Source organism: Ornithorhynchus anatinus, chromosome 11, assembly GCF_004115215.2.
Source record: "Ornithorhynchus anatinus isolate Pmale09 chromosome 11, mOrnAna1.pri.v4, whole genome shotgun sequence".
NCBI lineage: Eukaryota > Metazoa > Chordata > Mammalia > Monotremata > Ornithorhynchidae > Ornithorhynchus > Ornithorhynchus anatinus.
The window spans coordinates 30,441,299-30,467,379 of NC_041738.1; the positions used below are offsets into that span (position 1 = coordinate 30,441,299).

The following is a 26,081-nucleotide window of genomic DNA, read 5'->3' on the forward strand; positions in this document are numbered from 1 at the left end:
TTTTTATATCTTTCTCCAGGCAATGTTTGCACCAATCCCCTGTCAACAATCAGATGCAGTCTTCTCTCTGTCTAGCACTTTATTCACCCCTTCTTTGGGCATCACATTCAGCTAGTGGAACTACCAAGAACTTTATTGTGCCTGTCAGTAAGGAAGATGAACAGATAATGAAATTACTTTCCTATCACTTACTCTGTATTCTGGTAAACTTCCACTGAGATGTTAAGCCCTTCTAATTCTTCCTTCAAGATCTGCAGGTCTGAGTTTACATAACTCAGTTCGAGGAGGACCTGGTCTCGCACTCTGTTGTTTGTGGTGGCTCTGAAAAGAGAAAGAAAGCCGGAGAAATGGATCTTGGTGAACCTCCGAGATTGCGCTGAGAACAGAATCTGCATTGTATTTCAGCTTTGTGTGTCCCCAAACTAACATTCCCAGGATTTTTAAGATTTTTTTTTAAAAGGAGATGGTCAGAGAGCTCGGGTTTCCCAAGGTAGACTGCCAAAAACCCACCTTTGAAAGCTATTTGATAAAGGAGTTTGCAAGTTAACGCTTGCTTCATCCAGAATATTACAGATAAATCTTGGCCAAGTTAGAGAATAAATGAAACCAAGGAATTTACGCAATAATCACTGAAAGTTGCCAGATTTTATTTACTAAAATATTTTATCTATGGAGGACTGATCTGAAAGAAGGTAGTTCAGCAGACTAGCTTACATTCTTTGGACCGGCAATTAATTGTTTCTGAAATTGCTGCAAATTACATTAAAAGTCTTCTTTAAAAAACACTATGCATTGAATGTTTTGGCCTCAAAAAGATGGAATGCAATAAGATGCTTTTCATCCAGTATTAGCTACCTATCTTAACTCTTTTGCTTTCAAGTGAGGCAAAAAAAATTGCTTTTTTTCTCTTCAACTTTGAACCCCACTAGTAATTGGCACTTTGCCAAAGTTCTTTAAAACTTGAAAGATATTTTCAACTCTGAGGTAAATCAGGCAAAGAAATATCCTGCAGTAGTTTTAGGAAATTTAACTAACACTGCATGGTAAATATTTTAAAACAATAGTTCCAAACTTGTTCATATAGCATACAGTCAATTTAGCCCTCACTGTATGCCAACAACATAGGGGGTTGGGAGAGAACAGCATAATAGTGTTGGTAAACACCTTCCCTGCCCACGAGAAGCCCACAGTAGTTTCATTTCACTCACAAGCTCTTTTCCTGTCTGGGAAATGACACAAAATCTTCTTGTCCCACCTTTATAATGGCATTTTTAATGTGCTTACTATGTAAGAAGCCCTGTTCTAAACCTTGGGGTAGAGGCAAGTTAATTAGGCCGGACAGCGTCCCTGTCCCACATGAGACTCACAGTCTAGGCAGGAGGGAGAATAGGGATTTAATCCCCAATATACAGATGAGGAAATTGAGGTACAGAAAAGTGAAGTGACTTGACCAAGGTCACACAGCAAGCAATTGGCAAAACCGGGATTTTACTCTTTTGCCCAGGCCCATGCTTTTTCCACTAGGCCACTCTTTTTCTCACCTTGTCCACCTAACCCCATTTTTTCTTTCTCCCAAAATGCTAAACCTCTTTTGTGGTTTTAAGGTTCTCAATAAAATAAAACCTCAGTTTGAATTTTCAGCAAGTATTGTAGCCAAAAAAGCTTGGAGGATCACTCATTATTATTGTATTTGTTATGCCCTTACTAGACAAGCAGTGTGGCTTAGTGGAAAGAGCACCGGCTTGGGAGTCAGAGGACAAGGGTTCTAATCCCAGCTCCGCCACGTGTCTGCTGTGAGACCCAGGGCAAGCCACTTAACTTCTCTGTGCCTCATTTGCCTCATCTATAAAATGGGGATTAAGACTGTGAGCCCCACATAGAACAACCTGATTTCCTTGTATCTACCCCAGCGCTTAGAACAGTTCTTGGCACGTAGTAAGCGCTTAATACCATTATTATCATTACTATTATTATTATGGGTCATGCACCATTCTAAGCACTGGAGTAGATAGAAGTTAATTAGGTTGGACACAGTCCTTCTCTGACATGGGGTTCACAATCGAAGTCGGAGGGAGGACAGGAGTTGAATCTCCATTTTACAGTTGAGGAAACTGAGGAACAGAGAAGTTAAGTGAAAAGCCCAAGGTCACACAGCAAGCAATTGGCAGATAGATTAGAACCCATGTCTTCTGACGCCCAGATCCGTGCTCCTTCCACTAGGTCATGCTGTTTCTCCTCCTGGGAGGAATTAGTTGCTACATAAACTTCTGATAAAAGATCAGAACTCTAATTTCCTTTAAGACTTTCCCACATTTCCCCACTCTGATTGGTCTTCAGAGAGGTCCCTAGGCTGAATTATTCAATGAGGACCTAACCAGATTTGTAAATATTTAAAGGAGAAAAATGAGAAAAAGTCTGTAGAAAAAATTAGAGCTCTGGCATATGGCCTACAGTAGTTTAGATATGTAGCTTCTGAATCACGTAAGTTACTTAATTAATCTTTAGACTAGTTACTACATCTTCATTACTTCTCCAGCCCTGACCTCTCTCCTTCCCTGCAATCTGCATTTCCTCCTGCCTTCAAGACATGTTTACTTGAATATCCCGCAGACATCTTAAAGTAAACATGCTCAAAACTGAACTCCTTATCCTCCACCCTAACCCCATCCTTCCTGTCTTTCCCATCACTGGAGACAACACCACTATCCTCCCTATCTCACGAGCCTGTAACCTTGGCGTTACCCTTGTCTCATCTCTCTCATTCCACCCACATATTCAATCTGTCACCAGATTCAGTCAGTTCTACCTTCACAACATTGCAAAAATCCACTCTTTCCTCTCCATCCAAACTGCTATCATTCTGATCCAAGCACTTATACCACTCCACCTTGACTATTGCATCTGCCTCCCCGCTGACCTCCCAACCTCCTGTCTCTCCCCACTCCAATCTATACTTCACTGTGCTGCACGCATCATTTATCAACAAAAACCTGAAGTTCATGTCTCCCCCCTCCTCAAGAACCTCCGATGGCTGCCCATCCTCCTCTGCATCAGAGACTCCTTACCACTGACTTTAAAACATTCAGTCAGCATACCCCAACCTACCTCCCCTCACTAATCTCCTACTACAGCCCAGTCCGCATACTCCGCTCCTTTAGCGCCAACTTACTCACTGTACCCTGACCTGCTCTATCTCGCAGCCGACCCCTTTCCCACATCCTCCCCCTAGCCTGGAACTCGCTCCTCCTCCATATTTGCCAGACCACCACTCTCTCCACCTTCCAAGCAATATTAAAGTCACATCTTCTCCAAGAGGCCTTCCACGATTAAGCCCTCTTTTCCCTGGCTCACTCTCCCTTCTGCATCATCTATTCACTCAGATCTGTGACCTGTGAACATTCGATATTCACCCCCCTCCTGTCTCACCCTCTAGACTGTAAGCTAATTATGGGCAGGGAAAGTGTCTGTTAATTCTGTTGTATTGTACTCTCCTAAGCACTTAGTATGGGCCCCTGCATATAGTAAGCACTCAGTAAATATGATTGACTGATGGATTGAAGTGTGAGTAAAACTACCATTCTGGTTCATCCAAGAGTCTAAAGCTGTCAGCATTTAGAAGCATTTCCAAGACTGTTGTACCAATTTGGACTGTTGGCAATGGGAATGTTAACTCAAGGGCTGTCAGCATTTAGAAACATTTCCAAGAGTGTTGTACCCATTTGGATTGTCGGCATTGGGAATATTAACTCATTTCCAGGTGATTTGATGTTAGCATTATTTGGTCAAGTCACACCAGTATTCTGTTTTAATTTTTCTGCCTTCAAAATGGAGAGTGTACAATTTCTAGTTCCTTCCAGCAGTGAGGAACGAGTAGATAATATTTGTAAAGTACACTCCTTTGAGAAAAGAATGTTTTGGAAGCACAATATAGAGGCAAATTTTCTCATAATCCAGCCTCATAATCAATAGCATTTGTTAAACTCTTACCGTGTGCAAAATATTGTACCAAGCACTTGGGAGAGATTAATAAAACTTTGGTAGACATTTCCTGCCCACGAGTCATGATGCACCAAGACAGGGCGGCTTCATGGCTAAAATTCTAGTACAGGATGGAGCAGTGTCTGGATCTAGTGACGGGAGGAAGTCATGCACTGCCACGCCACCACCACTCCCTCAGACCACTCCAGCCTGGCAGGAAGTCGCCCTGCCCTGGCAGCAGTCCTTAGGTCCTGTTCCCACATTCTGAAAGTAGCCTATGAATAATGTGGAACTGGCTGCGAAAACAGTGCTGCTCCAGAACTGAAAAACAGCATGACGTACTGGATAGAGCACGGGCCTGGAAGTCAAAAGGTCATGGGTTTTAATCTTGCCTCCACCACCTGTCTGCTGTGTGACTTTGGGCAAGTCATTTCACTACTCTGTGCCTCAGTACCTCATCTATAAAATGGGGGTTGTGACTGTGAGCCCCACATGGGACAGGGACTATGTCCAACTTTGCTTATTTCTGCCCCAGCACTTAGTACAATGCTTGGCACATAATAGTAGTAATAATAATTATGGCATTTGTTAAGCGCCTACTATGTGCCAAGCACTTTTCTAAGCGCTGAGCACTCTTAAGTGCTGCAAATACCATAATAATAGTAATATAAATAATGTAATATTATTATTAACAACTGGGAAAGGCCCAGCACCATTACATTCCCCTCTTGCCCTGCTCAACACCTTCTGGCAGGAATTTCCTGTGCATAAAAGGCCAATGTTGACAGAATCAAGGGTATTTATTGAGCACTTGCTCGGTGCAGAGCACTAGGCTAAGTGCTTGGGAGAGTACTAAGTGCTTGGGAGAGTACAATGTAACAGAATGAGTGGACACATTCCCTGCCCACAACGAGTTTACAATCTAGCTTACAGCCTATAGTTAGAACTGAATATCACTCTTCCCAGCTAAAGTCTACCCAAAGGACCCTGGAATCAGCATCTCTGCTTATTTGGCAGGGAGCATTTTGGGATTTTTTCCATTCCCTGTCTTCCCCTTACCCGACAGTCTCATTCCAAAGTCATCCTGAGGGCTGTAAAAGCAGTCTCCAGAGTATACAGGCAGTTCGGCAGTAGGGAAAGAGAGCACAAAGCTATCAGTCAGTCCTGGGCATCAGCTGGCTGCTGGGCAAACTTCTGGGGAAATTTGAAAGGGTGCATGAGAATATGATCTTACAAGGAGGGAAAAATACCTATACACCTTCAACCTTCTGCATTGAACTGTGAGAGGATGTACGGGTAGCAAATCCCCCTAGCGTTAGCTGGCCATGTGTTGCTATATTGTACTCTCCCCAGCGCTTAAGTACAGTGCTCTGAATGCAGTATGCACTCAAAACGATCGAATGCAATGAATAATGAGGCAGGTTTTTTTAGGGCCATTAAGACACATGTGGATTCAGCATCAGTTTTTCAAACTTGATATTAGGTTTATCCGGTCCAGAAATGGCCATTGTGAAGTAATACCTGGTGGCAGGCTTCAGGCATGCCTAGGGAAAGGCAGACTCAGAATAAATAATAATAAATTATGGATTTGTTAAGCAATTACTATGTGCCAAGCACTGGAGTAGATACAAAGTAATCAGGTTGGGCAAAGTCCTTGTCCCACATGGGACTCACAGTCTTAATCCCCATTTTACAGGTGAGGTAAATGAGGCACAGAGAAGCTCAGTGACTTGCCTAAGGTCACACAGCAGACAAGTGGCAGATAAGCCCTCTGACTCCCAAGTCCGTGCTCTTGCCATTCAGCCATGCTGCTCCTGGTTTATTAGGAAAACTGCTGTTTACCTTTGAGGCAGCTGCTGGGAGGTATCTTAATTAATTCACTGGGTACATTTTGCAGAACAGTCTAATTGCACTGGAATTGAATTAATCATGGCCCTCTGAAATGCCATATTTGCTTTAGCAACTCTTCTGCTACTCTACAATTAAGAAAATGCTGGCTCTCCTAGAGCTAGATTAATAAGTACCTTTTAGCTTTCCTCTAACTGCATGGTAAAGAAAGTGGCACTTTGAACTTTAAGTCATTGTTGAAAATAATTAACACAACTCCCCCCGAAAAGGCAAACATGATGATGGCCAACTTTACAATACAGCTTTAGTTTTGCTTGGATGGCAGAGGAGCTAGTTACCGATGGAATTAACAGAGTGGAATTAACTAAGAAAAAGACAAATTGTCTGGAAAACCATTCGGGTAAGAGGACACAAGATTTCCTTACTCATTTCAAAACAACCATTCTAACTGCTTAAGAATTATAAAATGGGAGCCTCAAACTCTTTCAATTCATTCCTGCTAAAGAATCCAGCAGGGTCAGGCTTCCCCAACCATTACTGAAAAACTGCCACAGTAGCACAAGGGTTTATAGGCAGCAAATCAAAAAAACGTGTTAGGCAAAATCTGAAACCTGGGGCACATAAAGATAGCAAAGCCCTGGATCTTACCATTTTATCCTGTGTTCCCACCTCCAAATCGGAATTTTTAATTCTGTATCTTTGTGTTCAGAAATACCAAACATTCCTGCATGCTCAAGTGAAATGCAGATTTTTTCCCCCCTTAGGTTCCTTAGCAACATTCTAGATCAACCAACTGAAAACTCATTTAACGAACCAAAGTAGTACAAAAATGTGAAAAATGGTCAATTCATTCATTCGTATTTATTGAGCATTTACTGTGTGCAAAGGACTGTACTAAGTGCTTGGGAGAGTACAATACAACAACAGACACAGCTGATGAGTAGCATGGCTAATACGCAGCTGTCAGGGCTGCTCCTTAAATCCATCCCCCTTAAAATATGGTACCTTTTTAAAAACAATCTCCACACTTTTCTGTAGCATTTAGCTCACTCAAAGTTCCTGATGATAGGGTTGCTACTTCCTAACCTGAGAGAGAGTGTTAATTACATTTAGAGACATTGGGTTCACCCCCTCTCCTAGAAATTGCATCAACTTTATTTAGTTTGAACAAGTCATGAATTCCCTACTGGGAGAAAGAAAAAAAGGAAAAAAAAAAGGACACACCCACAAGGGAAAATTTTAAATAGGACTGAGGCATGAAAACAGGAGTAATTTCTCTAGGGAACAGGAAGTAACATTGTGTTCCCTTTATGCCCTCAGGGGAAATCAAGGTTTAGGGAGCAGGACATCTCTTCACTAGCAATCCAGCAAGGGTTTAAAGACACTGAAGAGATGGGAAAGAGCCCTCTAGAGGGACAGAAAGAGAGAAAGAGAGTGAAAGAGAGAGACACAGAGAGAGGGTACATTCAGCCTCCAAATCCGTTTTTTCAGGAGACATGAAAATCCCATTTCAACACTAACCATTTACATAGGCCCAAACGGACTGGTGGTGAACCAAGTTTAATGCTTAACTTTGCCTGAGGGTAAAACTGCTACATTACCTGACTACTTACCTTACAGAGACACTGTATTTTAAAATAATAGTGTTAAAATTTTTGTGTGGACGTTTAACCCCTCACGCACACCCCCTCCTCGAATTGTACATTCCAGGGGCTTAGTACAGTGTTCTGCACACAATAAGCACTCAATAAATACAATTGAATAAAGAAAATGGGAAGAGTAAATGCCATGGAAAGTATCCTACTTGCTGAATGCAAATCCAGGTTTGCAGTTGCCTGGGCTCAAGTATGAGTCAACAATCAGTCACTCAGTAAATATTTATTGAGTGCTCCCAAGTATACAGCACTAGGCATTTGTGAGACCTGTCGAAGTCCCAACTTTATCATGAAATACAGTTTAAGTGCCCTCAAGTCAATGGCAACATTATGCAAATTGTAGATCCTGCCCTCACAGAGTTTATAATCTAAGAAAAAGGTAATAGTTCTTTCCTCTCCAAAGCCAAATATTAAGACACCTTTCCAGTAGTGGGGGGCGGGGGGGCGGTGTGTGTGTGTATGTGTGCATGTGTGTGTGTTGGGGTAGGGGGAGATGGGAGGGAAAGAGGAGGGGAAGAGAAGAGTCAAGGTCATAGGTGCCAATTTTTCATTTTGAGTGTGTAAAGGGGGCAGGTTTCAAAGAGCTAACAGGACTGAAAGTCACCAACTTTGGTCTTTTCCACCCTGACTGGAATCGCAAATCTTCTTGCCATACCCAATTGACTACTGAATCGGTCTCTCTCCAGTCCAAAATTCACTCTGCTGCCTGGGTAATTTTTCTAAAAAAATAATAATTCTGCACACATCTCCCCACTCCTCAAGTGCCTCTAATGGTTGCCCATCCAACTCCCAAGTAAAAACTTCTCACGATCAGATTCAAGGCACCTAACAACTCAATGGCATTTGATAATAATAATTAGTTCCCTACCGTTTATTTATTCTGGTTGCTCTCTTACTACAACCCAACCTATTTACTTCATTGCTCTAACTCCAATTTACTCACTGTCCCTCATTCCCTTCTTCCTTTCCCCTAAATACCCAACAGACCAGCATTCTCCCCATCTTCTGCTCCACTGCTCCACCTCCTCCTTGAAGCTGATGTGGGAAGAAGTGGGATTTAGTTGGAAAGAGCCTAGGTCTGGGATCAGAAGATTCAGATTCTACTCCCAGTTCTGGACCTTGCCTATTGTCTAACTTTGGACAAGTCACTTAACATCTGTGTCTCAATTTTCTCATCTGTAAAAATGGAGGTAAAATACCTGTTCTTATTTCTTCATGGACTATATGGGACATGGACTGTGCCCAATCTATCTTGTATCTACCCCAGCACTTTGTACACTATTTGGTACACAGTTAGTGCTTAATAAGTGGGTAGCAGCATGGCCTAGTGAAAAGAGCACAGGCCTGGAAGTCACAGAACCTGGTTTCTAATCCCGGCCTCACCACTTACCTGTGTGACCCTGGGCAAGTCACTTTTAATTTTTCTGTGCCTCAGTTTCCTCAACTATACACTGGGGATTCAGGACCTGTTCTTCCTGTTTAGACTGGGAGACCCATAGATAACAGGGATGATGTCTGACCTGATTTTTTTTAATGGTACTTGTTAAGTTCTTACTTTGCATCAAGTTCTGAACTAAGCTCTGGAGCAGATACAGAATAATCAAGCTTGTTGTGGGCAGGGAATGTTCCTACCAACTCTATTATATTGTATTTTCCTGAGCATTTAGTACAGTGCTCTGCACTCTGTAAGTGCTCAATAAATATAATTGATTGACATAGTCCCTGTTCCACAGAGGGCTCACAGTTAAGTAGGGGGGAGTAGGACTCAATCTCCATTTTTACAAATGAGGAAACTAAAGCATATAGAAGTTAAGTAACTTGCACAAGGTCACACAACAGAAGTAATAATAATAATACTTAACCACTTACTCCATGCCAAACACTGTTCTAAGTACTGGGATAGATATAAGTTAATCATGTTGGATACAGTCCCTGTCCCACATGGGGCTCACATTTCTATCCCCATTCTACAGATGAGGTAACTTAGGTGACTTGCCCAAGGTCACATAGCAGACATGTGGCACAGCCAATATTAGAACCCAGGTCCTTCTGACTCTCAGGCCTGTGCTCTATCCACTAAGCCATACTGTGATTAAAATGCATCTACCTCAGCACTTAAAACAGTGCTTGTCACATAGTAAGCACTTTAGTGTCACCAAAAAAATGCCGCCATCATCATGATTATTATTATTGGCACTTGTGGCCAAACCTGAATTTAGGGATATCAACCCATGCGGTCACTATGGGAATGGTGCAGGTTTTGTTGAAAAGTGTAGTTTTTCAAAGCATAGTCTTGTTTTGAGACATATTTTAAATCAACAATGATCAAAGAGAGATTGCCACCGCTTGCTAATTTGTTCACTGGAAATGTAATTGGCCAATTTTGGGATTCCTCTGTCCCTGTTCCAGAAAACAAAACAGAGATAAAGCAACCTTTCTATCTAACAAGGTGGAATTAACTATCTAAGGCGACCACCTTCTATTTTAACACTGGTCCACCCAACACTGATAGTTGGTTAATTTCCTTGAATGTTGGTGCATATTGGCTATTCTTAAATATTTGAAGTTTCTACATGGTTAGAGGAAACAATTTGGCTTGATTGGCATGGGTTGTGAATAAAATCTGATTTACAGAGCCTAGCCTGGAAGTGGGTCATCTTTTACGACAGGGCTATGACATGCAAGCAAAATCTTGATCAAAAAGTCATTACACAGGCTATAATTGCAATAGAAAAAAGATATGAAAATGGAAACAGTGGGAGTGGGACAGTGCTGAGAAGAGGTATTTTTAAAATCCTACTTACTGACTTTTTCAAGCCTAAATATAATAGAAATTGCTCTTGCCAATTCATTCTCAATGGGGACAGATCTAAAGTTATTCAGAACCACACCATAGCCCAGGCAGATGTTAACTTGTGAAACCAACCTTTCTCCCATGCCAGGTACTCAAGTTATTTTTTTTTTAAATCCCCTTATTTCCCTAAGAAACCTTATATTCTTGGGTCTGTCCTGCTTGAATTGTTTAGAACCTTGGACTTAAACCAGACTTCTTGTCAACTGCAACCTCATTTTCTTTCACTCCCACAGATGTTGAACATCTGCAAGCACTGGGAGGCAGATGCAACTAGGACATAAAGAGGCCCATAAAAGGCAACCCAGCAGTGCTCCAGAAGTCAGAGGGGCAAGCTTGCTGCCAGACTGGGTCAGCTTTAGCCCTCAGATGGCCAATGGCACAGAGGCCAGTTTCAGTCACTTTAGATGTAAATCAGCAGGAACCTACTTTAAAAGATTTTCGGCACCAGTTCTCATCCGCACCGCTTTCATGATCTGTTGGTTTAAGACGGCCCTTTGATTCTGCAGTTTGCTCCGGCCAGTTTGAGCAAGGGGGTTACATCCCTGGAAATAATGAGAAATTGCTTGTTAGAAGTCAATGTTAAAAGAGGAAGAGAGACCCTTGTTAGATTGAATGTAAAATTTTAAACGGGAATTTTAAAAGCCTAAAACAGGAATAAAAAATATTTCACTCCCGAGTAAAAAAAAACCCAATATACTCTTTAGAAAACAAATTCAAAATCCAAAATTCTACAGCTAAATTAGAGCTGTGAACTTCAGTTAGAGGTGCATTCCTTGTTCAAGCTTCTGTCCCAGTCTTGCTAACTTGGAAGGAATTGTGATTTGCTCCCCAATGGTTGATAGCAATACTTTAAGCTTCAGTCCTTCCTCTACTCAAATCTCATCACCAATGCTGCTTAATCCATCAATCAATGGTATTTATTGAGTGTGCTGTGTGCAGAATACAGTACTAACCAGTTGGGAGAGTACAGGATATGAAGTTGGCAAACAGGTTCTCTGCCCACAAGGAACTAGCAGCCTAGAATGGGGGGGACAGACATTAAAATAAATTACACATATGTACCTAAGTGCTGTGGGGCTAAGGGTGGGGTGAATATCAAGTGCTTACAGGGTTCAGATTCAAGTGTAAGGGTGATGCAGAAGGGAGAAGGAGTAAGAAAAAATGACAGGTTAGTCACGAAAGGCCTTTTGGAGGAGATGGCTTTGAAGTGGAAAAGGGTGGTGGTCTGAAGGTGAAGGGAATTAATTCCAGGCCAGAGGCGGGATGTGGGCAACAGGTCCACGATGAGATAGATGAGATGGAGATGCAGTGAACACACTGGCATTAGAGTGAAATGAGCGGACTGGGTTATAGTAGGAAATCAGCAAGGTAAAATAATATTAATAATAGTATTTTTCTAAGTAATCAGATCCCACATAAGGCTCACAGTCTAAGGAGTGAGAACAGGTATTGAAACTCCATTCTGCAGATGAGGGAACTGAGGCATAGAAAAGTTAAGTGGCTTGCCCAAGGTCAGGGAATGTATCTGTTTATTGTTACATTGTACTCCAAGAGGTAAGAACAGTGCTTTCCACACAATAAGTGCTTAATAAATATGAATGAATGAATGAATGAATGAATGAATGAATGAATGAATGAATGGTCACAGAGCTGACAAGTGGTGGAACTAGGAATAGAACTCAGGTCCTCTGACTCCCTGGGCCGTGCTCTTTCCACAAAGTCAAACTGCTTCTCTAAGTCAATGGTAAGGAGTATCTGATGAAGAGGCAAATGGGAAACCACTGGAAGTTCTTGAGAAGTAGGGAAACAGACAACTTTTTTTGGAAAAATGATCTGTGGAGCAGCATGAAGTGTGGAGTAGAGTGGGGACAGAGGAAACATGAAGGTCAACAAGGAGGCTGATACAATAGTGGGGAGGGATGAAGAATAGAAGGGGACCCAGGGTGGCCAGAGAGAGGACAGTGTCAGTGAAGCCTAAGTTAGCTAATGTTTTCAGGAGAAGGTGGTGTCCACATGGTGGAAGGCAGCTGAGAAGTTGAGGAGAGGATGGAATAGTGGCCATTGTATCTGGCAAGAAGGATGTCATTGGTGACCTCCTCAATATTCATTGTTAGCCTAAAATGAATTATTATATAATAATATCTAACAGAATCCTAGATTCTGGTCAGAACAAATAAAAAGCCTCTGTCTACAGTTCCATTCATTTGGAAGCTTTGTCCTGGCACTGACAGAAACTAAAAAAAAAACCCCAAAAGAGCAGACATTCCCCTCACGCCTCCCCTAAATAGAAGAAATCTGTGTGTTCATGATGGGAGGCCTAAAGTCTCTTCAACTGGAGTGTGGATAAGCCATGACTGCACTAGATTTCACACAAATGCTGGGGAAGGAGAAGGGAAGCATAGCGGCAAATGTACGCTTTAGGAACCCTAGATGGCCCTATCAAATGGTGGAGTGAGCAAAGAGTAAATTATATCTCTTCATGCTAAAAATCACATTCACAATTCAAAATAATTGTGCCTCTCCATGGCTTTCCTGCTCCCAAATTCTTTGATAGTATGGTTTTTCCACATTAAAATATCAAACCTCCCTCTTTCCCATGTCACTGAATGAATCCTGGCAAGAAAGTAAAATGCTGTGTCTCCAAGTGAGATAATCTTAACTTCTTTTAAACAGGTAAAAACTACAGTTTTGCCCTCCTTTTCCTTCCACCTCTTTAAATTCCCAGCAGGCCTGCAATCCCTGTCTCAAAACTGCATGGTTTGCAAATGTTCCCTTCATATAGGACCTTTAAATGCTATACCCAGTATGCATCCCTCCTATAGTTAAGATAAGAACAAGTTCTAAACAGTGGATTGAGGAAAAAAAAAACACCACACTTTTCACCTTAACTGCTTTACACTGGAATCTGACACAATGTACCCTGACTCCAGATGTGTACTAAGATCTAAAGAGAGAGTTTACAGCAATTTTATTTGTCCAGATAGGAAGACTATTACCTTATTCCTTTCTAACAGAGTATATATAGTTAAAATGAGAATAACCAGGGGATCTAGAGCTTTACTTTGCACAGTTGATGAGTGGGCATGAGTCATAATTTTTTCTGAATTCTGAAAATAATTTTGCCTCCATTATCATGAATCATTCTGTGTCAGGCATACCCATTTCCTCAGTTGCCTGCCTCCCATCATGAACACACAGATTTCTTGTGTTTAGGGAAAGTCTGTTGTTCTGGGTTTTTTTAGTTTTTGTCAATGCCAGGACAAAGTTTCCAAAGGAGTGGAACTGTAGACAGAGGCTTTTTATTTGTTCTGACCAGAATCTAGGACTCTGTCAGATATTATTATATAATAATTCATTCTAGGCTAACAAAAAATGAATATCTTATGTACCAGCCTTCTACAGTTCAGTATAGAGAGTGGAAAACTGTCTAAGTCTGAAAATGGATTTTGAAGCTACTATATGCCACCATCTGCTCAGGCAGAAGCAAACTTATAATTGGACATTTAAAATTTGGGGGTAATAGTATCCAGCCAACCAAAAGATGAAAAAAACACAGCCCCTTCTCAGTAGGTACAGTCTTTAAATTGTAGTAACTTTTTCTTTCCTCTGATTCCTCAAAGCTAAGAATTTTGAGTCCAACTGCCCAGTCAGTAAAATAATTTACCTACAACGGCATCATTTCAAGACTACATTGGGTTCTAAATATCTACCTGACACTGGAAGCTACTGCATGACTAAAATCAAATAATGAATAGAAACAACATTATCAGCTATTTTAGAAGTTTGATAGGCCTTAAAAGGTCTTATTTTATGACCTCTAAGTCTATATGAACAACAGATCTGGTTCATTATCTCTAGTTCACATAGCAACATAATATTTGCCAGGTTGCTTGAAAAACGCACCAGATCAAATTACCTTAGCAACTGATAGGCTTTTACATGGAAACTAATTGTAAGAGAGACTTCAAAACTTAAAATCTTTGTTGCAGAATAAGCTTAGTACAGTGCTCTGCACCCAGTAAGCTCTCAATGAATAAGCTCTTCTGGACACCAAAGCTTTACACTTTACTGGTAGAAACTGAGAAATGAATATCAAGTTTGTTAACCAGGCTTTAAAGAACAAAACTCCCTGCCTCACTGGGGACATGACTGGCAGCAGGGATGTGAGAGAGAGCAAGAGAGAGAAAGAGCAAAAGAGAAAGAGACCTAATCAATTTCTTCACAGGTAATCAGGCCTGAAGCCTCCGGACAAGGCTCATCTGTTATTCTCGACGGGAGAGAGACTCAATTAATATCAACTTTAAAGAGCAAAAAACTCGATTCTTGATCCTGTTTCTCCGGTTAAGAATTTATTTCCCATGCAATGATGGGGATGAGAAGCAAAGTGTCTACCTGAAGGTCAAACTCCGAAGAGAATGATGCTAGAGGAACAGCCCTGCCCTCTCACCCTAACAGCAGATCTAATTCTGGACCAGCCTGTGAGAAACAAGGAATAGGACAAGTCGAGGAACACCGAGGATAGCTTGTTACACCCAAGAAGCAGTGTGGCCTAATGGACAGAGTATGGGCCTGGGAGCCAAGAGGACCTAGGTTCTAATTCCAGCTCCCCCACTTGTCTGCTCTGTGACCTTAGGCAAATCTTGGCTCTGCAACTTGTCTGTTGTGTGACTTTGGGCAAGTCATTTCACTTCTCCATGCCTCAGTTACCTCATCTGTAAAGTGGGGATTGTGACTGTGAGGCCAAAGTGCTTCTATCTACCCTACCGCTTAGAACAGTGCCTGGCACATAGTAAACAATACCATAATTATTATTATTAAGTCACTTCATTTCTCTGTGCCTGTTACCTCATCTGTAAAATGGGGATTAAGACTGTGAGCCCTATGTGGGATAGGAACCCAGTGTCCAACCTGATCAGATTTTATCTACCCCAGCCCTCAGTACAGTGCTTGGCACATAGTGAGTACTTAAATACCATTAAAAACAACAACAACACTACACTGCTAGCTTCTGGAGGGCAGTGGCCATGTCCACTAATTGTCATGAACCCGTCTAGGGCTCTGCACTAAGGCACTCAGTGTGTCTGTTGTTATATTGTACTCTCCCAAGTGCTAAAAACAGTGCTCAGCATATAGTAAGCACTTAATACGATTGACTGACTGACTCAATAAATCGTTTTTATTCTCTGATTAAGGCCTCTGGAGAGGCCAAGCCTGTTTGAGGGCATGCCCAGGGGAACAGTGAAGACTGTACACCAAAATAGACTCTCAAGTTAACCTGAATGCCAATCTATTCAATAGCCTTTATTGATGACTTTGTTGAAAGCCTAGAGAGCACACTCATCAAGTTTGCACAAGATACTAAACTGGGCAGGGAGGCTAATGCAAACAGAATTCAAAATGGCTTAGATGAATTGAAAATCTAGACCAGAAAATAGGGATGAAATTGAATTGGGATTAGTGCAAAATAGTCAACCTAGGGCCAAAAAGATAGAACAGGGAAGGTTGGCTGGGTTCAGGACAATAGTAAAAGATGAGAGGCAAAGTATGAGTCAGCCACAGTAGTATAACATGAACATTTAACTATAATATGACACAGACCTATCAATGAGTCAGGAGGTAATTCTTCTACTCTATTCCGTCTGGACTACATTGGGTCCAGTTTTGATCATGATACTTTGAAAGGGAACTGCAGAGGGTTCCAGAGAAGAGTACACAAAATGACTAAAGAGTTGGAAAAATACAACCTAAGGAGAGGTTAAACAGCACTGTTCAACCTAGAAGAGAAGATGAATGGGGAGAAAAAGGTGTTTTCAAGTACTGAAGGATTTGTACGGTGAAGATGCTGACCAATTCATTTCCATTTCCACTGGCGAAACAAAAAAGAAGAAATGACAAAATTAAACAGGAGAAATTTTAATTGGATGTAAGGAAGAGTATCTACTATTGAGAATCACCAAGGGAGGCTGTGGGATCTCCATCCCAGGAGACATTTTTAAAAAATTTTAGACTAGTATCCATTCATCTTTCTAAATTTATTCAGTTTCTCCAAGGCAGGGGACTGGACCAAAAGATCTCTCAAGCTCTCTTCCACATTTCTGATTCCACATTTCTAGGGGAAAACCTGACCTACAATTTGACCTCAGGACTGCCCCAGTTTCCTCAGGGTATTGTGAACCACGGATGATGCAGAGGCAGGCTGGCAGTGAATAAAAACCGTAATCATCGAGACCAAAGGCAGTGGGAGGTAAAGCAAACTTCCAGACTTTGAAAAGGTCAGGCCAGTGCAAGAGGACAGCAAGAGCAGAGAAGATGGCAGACAGCAGGTGCCCAGCAAAGTCACAGCCTCCCTACTTCCTATCAATCTATCACGAGCATTTATTAAGAGTTTACTTTGTGGGCTGGCAGAATACAATGGAGTTATGAGTATGATTTCTGCCTTCATTCCCTTCCCTGACTGGTGGGGGGGGGGGGGGGGGGAGTCCCACCTTTTCCCACAGTCTCCAATCATTTTGAAACTTTTCAGTCTTAGGTGATGAGAAATCAGTTCCCTCAGCTGGACCCGGTAGCCCAGCTCAATGACAGAGATCAGCCATTAAACGTGTCCCATTCTTTATCACCCTGCAGATCCATGAACCTATCCCTGCCTACCTAACTTCAGTAACCTCTCACTGCCCTCTAATAAAAACCTAGAAAACAGATCCAAAGAGATTCCACCACATTTAAAGCTTAGTTAAATTAAAAAAAAATAATGTTCGTCTGAATATTCTAGGAAACATCTTTGGAGTAAAGCAAGTGAAGGAGAAAATATTTGGAAAAAGCCATGTTTTTTTTAATATATGTTCAAAGGTCCCTTCTGAGTCACCTTGACTTGCTCCCTTTATTCATCCACCCTCCCAGCCCCACAGCACTTATGTACATATCTGTAATTTATTTATATTAATTCCTGTCTACCCCTCTAGACTGTAAGCTCGCTGTGGGCAGAGAATGTCGTTTGGTTATTATATTGTACTCTCCCAAACCCCTAGTACAGTGCTCTGCACACAGTAAGCACTCAATAAATACGTTTGAATGAATGAACCTCAAAGATTAAGGTGAGCAAAGTGGGTTGATTTTAGTTGCTACTAGGATCCCTTGAATTTCAGGCTCCTATTTCTGAACCTTTGTGTGTGTGTCAATCAATGGTATTTACTGAGCACTTCCTGTATGCACAGCACTGAACTGAGTGCTTGGGAGAATATAGTGGAGTTGGTAGTTATGTTTCCTTGTCTCCTCCAGATGATCACTACCTACTATTATGCCATTTCTGACTCTCAGACACCTCAGACTCACTTCTGGGTATACTAGAATACCATAAATAATCCTTAGTGCACACCCCATACCAAGCCTAAACTGTTTTATTCATTTATATGTAGAAGCAGTGTGACCTAGTAGAAAGAGCTCAGGTCTGGGAGTCATAAGACCTGGATTCTAATTCTGGTTCTGCCACTTTTCTGCTGTGTGACCTTGAGAAGTCACTTAACTTCTTTGGACCTCAGTTCCCTCATCTACTAAATGGGGATTAAATTCTACACCCCCCTAATAAGAATGTGAACCTCAGATGGGCAGGGACTGTGTCTGATCTGATAATTTTGTTTCTATTCCAATATTCAATCATATTTATTGACTATTACAGTGTGCAGAGCCCTGTACTAAGCACTTGGGAAAGTTCAATATAACAATAAATAGATTCCCTGCCCACAATGAGTTTACAGTCTAAAGGGGGAGACAGACTTTAATTTAAATAAATTACAGATAGGTACATAAGTGCTGTGGGGCTGGGAGGGGGGATGAACAAAGGGAGCAAGTCAGGGGGACAAAGAAGGGAGTAGGAGAAGAGGAAAGGAGTGCTTGGCAGATAGTAAGCACTTAATGGAGTACATAATTATCATTATTATTTATCCAACCGTGAGCCTCCTGAGTCTCTATTATAAAGGTGTGATCCTGATTTGTAGTCACAGAATTAATACTATTTACTGAGAAGGGGAACAATGACGTTGGCATCTCCCATTGTTAATAATGGACGTGCCTCAGTCCAGCGACTCAATCTTCAGGACCAAGAGCCTGAGTGAAGGAACAAATCACTGTGCCAGGGGTATATGAGTCACCCCTCATGCCCTCTTTCCTGCCAGACATGCTCCTGCCGGGGTAGTGGGTATAACAAGCACTAAAGAGCACATCGCCAAGTCCAGACAACAGTTGTATGCACAAAAACTTGTAGTTTGCACCCTTTTATTTGCACTCTTTATGCACCCCCCCCCAGGTCCATAGCACTTACATACATACCCATAATTCATTTATATTAATGTCTGTCTCACCCTTTAGTCTGTAAGATTATTGAGGGAAGGAAACGTGCCTACCAACTCTGTTATATAGTACTCTCCCAAGTACTTAGTACAGTGCTCGGTATGCATTAAGTACTCAGTAACATAAGCTCCTTGTGGGTAGGGATCATGTCCTCCAACTCTGCTGTAGTGTATTTTTCCACGTGCTTAATGCAGTCCTTTACCCACAGTAGGTGCTCAATAAATATGGTTGATACAAAACCCATGTGGCCAGGATGACCACAATAATAATAATGTTGGTATTTGTTAAGCGCTATGTGCAGAGCACTGTTCTAAGCGCTGGGGTAGATATAGTGTAATCAGGTTGTCCCACGTGAGGCTCACAGTCTTAATCCCCATTTTACAGATGAGGTAACTGAGGCACAGAGAAGTTAAGTGACTTGCCCACAGTCACACAGCTGACAAGTGGCAGAGTTGGGATTTGAACCCATGTCCTCTGACTCCCAAGCCCGGGCTTTTTCCACTGAGCCACGCTGCTTCCACAATACAATCCCAATGCTGTACCATCGAGCATCACAGACTCGTAGACAGTGCCAGAGTAGATGATATGGTATGCCACCAGCGATGGCATAGCCCCAGTGTATATTTCTTGACCTCTGGTTCTTCTGATGCCCCCACTCCCCATGCCCTGCTCCCATCACTGTAGTGAGGTGTGGGGTCGGATTTAGACATGGCGCCTACCCTCAAAAAACTTAAAATAAAAATGCAAGAAAAACAAGAAAATAGGCATAATACACTAAGACTACCCAGGGGAGAGAGACATAAAAGAAAAAAAAATCAATCACATTTATTGAATTCATTCTCTCTACTGAGCACTGTACTAAGTGTTTAGGAAAATACAATGAAGTTTGAGACAGAGTTGGCATTTACTCTCTAGTAGGAGAGAGACACTAAAATAAGGTACAATTATGTGTAAGCAACAGAGTTTCAAGATACATAAGGGTTATGGGTGGTATGAGTACCCAGGTGCAAGGTGACATGCTGAAGTGTCAGTAAAGGGGGAAATAGGTTTGGGAAGATGAGAGAATAATTAGGGAAGCCTTCTTGGAAGAGAGGTGATCTCAGAAGGCAGCTGGAAGATAGGTGTTTTGCTGGTGGGCGGGAGGATAGTTGAATTAAGGAGGGAAAAGCTCCTGGTGGAAATGACTGTTGAGATTTAAAGGAAAGGAGAGATGGATGGAAGACTGGATGTCAAAGTGGGAGGATTGCGGGCACGAGACTTCAGGAAGGCAAGGTCTGTGACACAGTACAAACTGGGCAATAGATTAGAGCAGAGAAGTTAGATGGGGACAGTCCAGTGCAAGAATCTGAAAGCTTAAGTCAAAAGTTTACATCTGATCCAGAGTGGTGATGGGGAGGCAGAGGTTCATGCCCTGGCCAGGCCCTTAGGAGAGGTTTGCCCCCAGCACTTTTCTGTAGATCAGGGTTTCCCAACCAGTGTGCCCCGGGACAGTTTGTAGATGGGCCCTAGAACTTTACCATTGCAACATTTGGAAGTTTTTACCAAACTCTAAAACAATCCAAGAAAATGGCACCCAGAATCAATGTACTCCTATCTACTGGCATAACAATAATATTTAAGCACTTATTATGTACCAAATTCTATACTAAGGGCTGGCATAGACACATGATAATCAGGTTGGAGACAGAATTTAGCACATAAACAAATACTGTAATAATTATTATTATTATGCCACTAGATAGTAGTACATCTAGAAGGAAGAAGATTCAATCCGATTTTACAAATAACAGACTCAGCGAAGTGACTTGCCCAAGGTCACATCACAGACAAATAGCGGAGCCAGGAATTCTAATCCCAGCTCTGCCACTTGCCTGCTGGGTGATGCTGGGCAAGTTACTTAACTTCTCTATGCCTCAGTTACCTCATCTGCAAAATGGGGATAAAATACCTGTTCTCCCTCCCTCAGACTGTGAGTCCCATGTGGGGCAGGGACCATGTCCAGTTACTTATTTTGTATCAATCCCAGTATTTAGTAGAGTTTGTACATTGTAATTGCTTAGCATATACCACTAAAATAATTACTATAATTATTATGAAATTGTCAGGAAGCACTGCTCTATGTAACCAAAACCGCATGAGGCAACTCTCTCAGGTTTCAGTAGCTTGTGCCGAAAACTGTGAGAAGTAAAGCTCTCATGAAACCTAATTTAACTTCACACAGTCTCCTGCCAGGCACCATTCGTGAACTCTGGTAAATAACTTCTACAAGGAAATGGAACATAAGCCGAAACTCCAGTGACAGCAAATATCACACGATGCCTTCAGGACTATCCAAAGAATCCCAGGAAACAGAACTCCGCTTATGGTTCTTCACACGAACTTTCAGATGACCCTTCTTCAACTCAAACTGCAAATTCTTTTTCGCCCTAGAGAATCCTCCTCCACCTTCTGCATCTATCAGGGAGCTCTGGTATCTAGGGTTGGCCCTGGCGGTGATACCAGGAGGTATTTGTCTGGCAGACTTTTCCATGGGGGCTCATTTTCTTTGCTCCTGGTACAGCTTAGCTCTGCCCAAGTCCTCAGAACCCCCACATGGGTGAGTAAAAGGGGAGCGACAACATAACTTTTTACTCTCAACGGACATATCCTTCGCACTCCGGGGAAAGGACTGCAAGGAGGAAGGAAAAAGATTAAAAGAAACCTCAAAATGAAAAGCAAGGAGAGAGCTTTGTTCAGCTGACTGGCTGTAATAAACAGAATTCTGAACTGAAGCCCAAAACATAGCTGTGATGTAAATCCAAGGGATTACTCATTTGGCACACCGGAAAGACGTTATTCTTTTCATTGCTGATAAAAATGATGCAGAAAGCATACTGTTAATCAAACCCTAACTGTGGCAAGTGATGCAGGAATAACTAGGTGGGTCTCCTGGGTTGAAAAAATTTGGCTCCGCCCAATTTAAACTAGCCTGCCCACAGAGCCCCAGTGCAGAAGATCCATAAACAACACAACTGAACCCTCTGGTTGATTCTTAGACCTAAAGCTTCTCTAATTTGGCAATAAGCACCTTCTAGAATGGTCGAAGGCCTGGGAGTCAAAAGTGCCTGGGTCCTCATCCCGGCTCCACCACCTGTGTGCTGTGTGCCCGGGACAGACACTAACTTCTCTGTGCCTCAGTTCCCTCATCTGTAAAATGAGGATTAGTATTGTGAGCCCTATGTGAGACATGGACTGTGTTCCAAACTGTTCAGCTAGTATCTAGTGCCTAGTACAGCTATTGGCATATTGTAAGCCCTTGGCAAATACCATTAAAATATTCTGAACAAACACTATGGCCAAATTTATGTAATGAATGTCCCTATAACAGAGGTTGTCAAGGGGATTGGAGGGAGAGAAGAGGAGATTCAACCCCCAGGGGGTATTTCAGAGCATTTATAGGGCCTATAGCCATTATTGAAGACAATGGAAACAGATAATGGGATCTCTAGAGGCCCCAGCAAGAAGCAGCAGTGCAGGAGTAGGTGAAAAGAAAGTACCTTGTTTAAGTCTTCAGGCTTTGAGGCTTACACTGGAAATTCTTTTGTCAACTGCTCGGGCAAAAGCAGTTGTGGATGCTTTCAAAGGAGCAGTTCAGCTGAGGTCCTGGGAGTGGGGGGCGGTTGTAAAAAACATCAGGAAAAACTTTCTAAAATATATGTTGAAAATACCAACTCTAAAGATGAAAAAGGAGAGAGAGGAGTTAAGAATCCCTGCTCTCCTGAACAATGACTGGTCCCTCCTTTGGGTTTTAGACAGCTTCCAGTCCAGTTCAAATACCAAAAGGAGAATCTTTAGTATTGATTTCAATATTAGGCTCTAGATAGGACCTATCTAGTGAATGGTAATTTTTAGGTAAATTTATGTGGTAATACGGATATACCCAGTCTTAACCAGGTGACCTTTGCCCCTGCCTCGACCTCTACTCCTGCCCCCGTTGCTTTCCGCATCAGGGAGTCCGTACTCCTAGTTGGAGCCTGGCCTCATTTCTGCTTTTTTTTTTAAGATATTTGTGAAGCGCTTTCTGTGTGCCAGACACCCTACTAAATGCTGGGGTAGATAAAAGCTAATCAGGTTGGACAGTCCCTGTCCCACATAGGGCTCACAGTCTTAACCCCCATTTTACAGATGAGGTAACTGGCATAGAGAAGTGATTTGCCCAAGGTCACACAGCAGATAAGTGGTGGAGCGAAGATTAGAACCCAGGTTCTTCTGACTCCCAGGCCTGTACTCTATCTACTTGGCCACACTGCTTCTTGAGGTCAGGCTCATCCCAGGGGTGGCTCAATCACTCTCTATTAATCAATCAATGGAATTTATTGACTACTTTAGCCTATCCCTGCCCACAAGGAGCTTCAGTCTGGAGAGGTCCCCTTCTCCCTCAACCCTCATCTTTCCTCTTCCTCTTGTTTTTCCTTCCTTCCATCCCTTCCTCCTTCCCTCACACTTGGGATTTGTACCTTTTATTCTCCTCACCCTCAGCTCTACAGCACTTATGTATATAATTACAATTCATTTATTTATATTAATGTCTGTCTCCCCCTCTAAACTGTAAGCTCGCTGTGGGCAGGGAACATGCCTACCAGCTGTGTTATATTGTACTCTCCCTAGTGCCTAGTACAGTGCTCTACACAAAGTAAGCACTCAAATATGATCAACTGATTTCCCCCCACAGCAGCCCCACAGCACTTATGTACATACCCATGACATTTATATTAATGTCTGTCTCCCCAGCTAGACTTGCGAGTCAGAGAGACTGGGTTCTAATTCCAGCTCTGCCACTCATCTGCTTGCTGTATGACCTTGGGCAAACCACTTAACTTCTCTGTGCCTCAGTTACCTCATCTATAAAATGGGGATTAAGACTGTGAACCCCACGTGAGACAACCTGATTACCTTGTATCCACCCCAGTACATAGACCAGTGCTTGGTGCATAGTAAGAACTTAATAATAGTAATGATAATGGTACTTATTATTATTAGATTGTAAGCTCTTTGTGGGCAAGAATGTTTCTGTTCAATTGTTGTAGGGTACTCTTCCAGGAGCTTAGTCCAGAGCTTTGCACACAGTAAGGACTCGGTAAATACAATTGCTCTCTTCTCACCAAGCTAGAACTTAATTCTTCCAGGCAATCACCACCTGGAAGCTGTCTCCAAGTCAGAGCCCTCAGTGTTGACCCTCCGGAGGATGACTTCTCCTGTATCTTTAGAGGTTGACTGGCCCAACCATCCAGAGAAAGCTGGGAAGGGACCCCAGAAAAAGAAAACAAGGCAGTTCCATGGCTTGTTCACTGTCTTATTCCATGGCTGCCAAAAAAAAAAAAAAAGGGCAATTCAAGCTGATGCTGCTACCACAGTGGGGTCACTGTTGCTTGGGAGTGATCAAACAGTATTGCCCAACTAGGCTGCCTCTGACCCGTGATAGATGACTCAAATACACACGCTTCAACCTAGCACAGTTCCAAACTCTGGGATCTCATTAAAATGCAAATATTTAACCTACCTGTCTGATTCATACTTACCCTTTGCAGCATGAACCCAACCACTTTGCCATTAAAAATTACTTCTAGAAGATGCTAATCTCCATGTTACTTTTATGAATTTCATGGAATCACTCTTGGTAAGGATGGTTCATCCCATTAACCAGGATGTCTAAATGCAAAGGGCGACCACACCAAATAAATGAAGCATCAGTGATGTGGAATAGCATGGCCAAATCACTAGCATTTCTCACCACCCTCCTACCACATAACTTGAGAGACTGCAAGAGAAAGAAGGGTCAGAAGAATGGTGGAGACAGGGACTAATAAAAAAAGCTTGACTTCACTGAAATATTTAGGCTGAAGACTCATCCTCAAGCTCAAGTGCCCAGAAGACACAAGAGTGCCCATTGTGTAAAGCCCAGATGATATCACTGTCAATATTCATGCATTTGAAACATAGGTAAACAATCTGAACTCTATGAAAGGTGAATGAAAAAGGTCTGGGCAGAAAGAAAATTGGAATTGGAAACCTAGATTTTGTGTGTCTGGGGCAGGTTCATTTGTTTGTTTGATGGTATTTGTTAAGTGCTTACTATGTGTCCAATACTATTCTAAGCAGCGTGGTGCAGTGGAAAGAGCACGGGCTTTGGAGTCAGGGCTCATAAGTTCGAATCCCAGCTCTGCCACTTGTCAGCTGTGTGACTGTGGGCAAGTCACTTAACTTCTCTGTGCCTCAGTTCCCTCATCTGTAAAATGGGGATGAAGACTGTGAGCCCCACGTGGGACAACCTGATTCCCCTGTGTTTACCCCAGCGCTTAGAACAGTGCTCTGCACATAGTAAGCGCTTAACAAATACCAACATTATTATTATTACAAGTCAATTGGGTCAGACACAGTCTCTGATCAGCCTGGTGCTCACAGTCTGAAGGAGGAGAACAGATTTTGAATCCTCATTTTACAGGTGAGGAATCTGAGACACAAAGAAGCTGAAACTTACCCAAGGTCACTCCGCAAGCAATTGGCAGAGCAACTGGAAGAGCCGGGATTAGAACTTAGGTTCTCTGACTTCGAGACCTGTGCTCTTTCCACTATGACATGTTGCTTCTCCACTGGCAATTCTCCACAACACCACATGCGGCAATACAGAGGATATTATCCAAGAAAGGAATAAGTAGATAACAACCCACCCAAGGGAATGGCAGAAAATATGGGAACCATAGTATTGGTAAAAAATAAACTCCTCATACCATCAAAGGAAACGCAAAACTTGCTCCCTGATGGATGGGTCCAAGACAGAACCAGGCACATGAGTGAACAGGGCATTCATGAATTCAACTGAACAAACCACAATTTAAAAGTGCATTACTTCTGAGACCGGACGACTGTCAGTTTAACCCTTGGGATGTCCTGCAGCATATCAATTGTATTTAGCGAGTGCTTATTCTGTGCCAGAGCATCTGCTCAGTAACACCACTCATTCTTACACGAAAGGTAAAGGGCTCCCAGGCAACTCAGGCATCCTCTGAGCAAGGAGAAAACAAAGGAAGAGGAAGGAGTGTGAAACATACAGTCCATTCAAAGTACAAAACCTAGAAACCTCAAAAAGAAAAGGCACTGCATTAATCGAACACACAAAATCAAGAACAGCTCTCTAACTCTACGGTCAGCCTTCAGACTCTCTGCAGGGTGTCTATAGCTGCCAAGCCACAGAATCCATTTCAAGAGCATCAAATGTACTCCATCAACATGATTTACTGAGCAGTTACTATGTGCAAAGCACTGGGTTAAGCGCTTAGGAAAGTACATCATAAGAGCTGGCAGACAGAATCCCTGCTTTCTGTATGATCTAAACACTTATGTACTCACCCTCACCCTTTCTGTGC

At 42.3% G+C, this 26,081-nt stretch overlaps 1 protein-coding gene across 3 annotated transcripts in view; it reads right to left on the reverse strand.

Moving 5' to 3' along the window:
• RHPN2 (rhophilin Rho GTPase binding protein 2) overlaps nucleotides 1-26,081 on the reverse strand; it is a 59,902-nt gene that overhangs the window by 28,822 nt on the left and 4,999 nt on the right. The window contains exons 1-3 of one of the 3 annotated variants that reach the window (XM_029074868.1): nucleotides 24,237-24,263; nucleotides 10,762-10,877; nucleotides 193-321 (exon numbers count right to left, since the gene is read on the reverse strand). In XM_029074868.1, coding sequence (XP_028930701.1) covers nucleotides 193-321; nucleotides 10,762-10,877; nucleotides 24,237-24,248 — 257 coding nt within the window. In that variant the 5' untranslated portion in view covers nucleotides 24,249-24,263. Of the gene's footprint in view, nucleotides 1-192; nucleotides 322-10,761; nucleotides 10,878-22,214; nucleotides 22,312-24,236; nucleotides 24,264-26,081 lie in introns of those variants that run through there. The other 2 variants (XM_029074869.2, XM_029074867.2) reach the window with 2 other exon arrangements.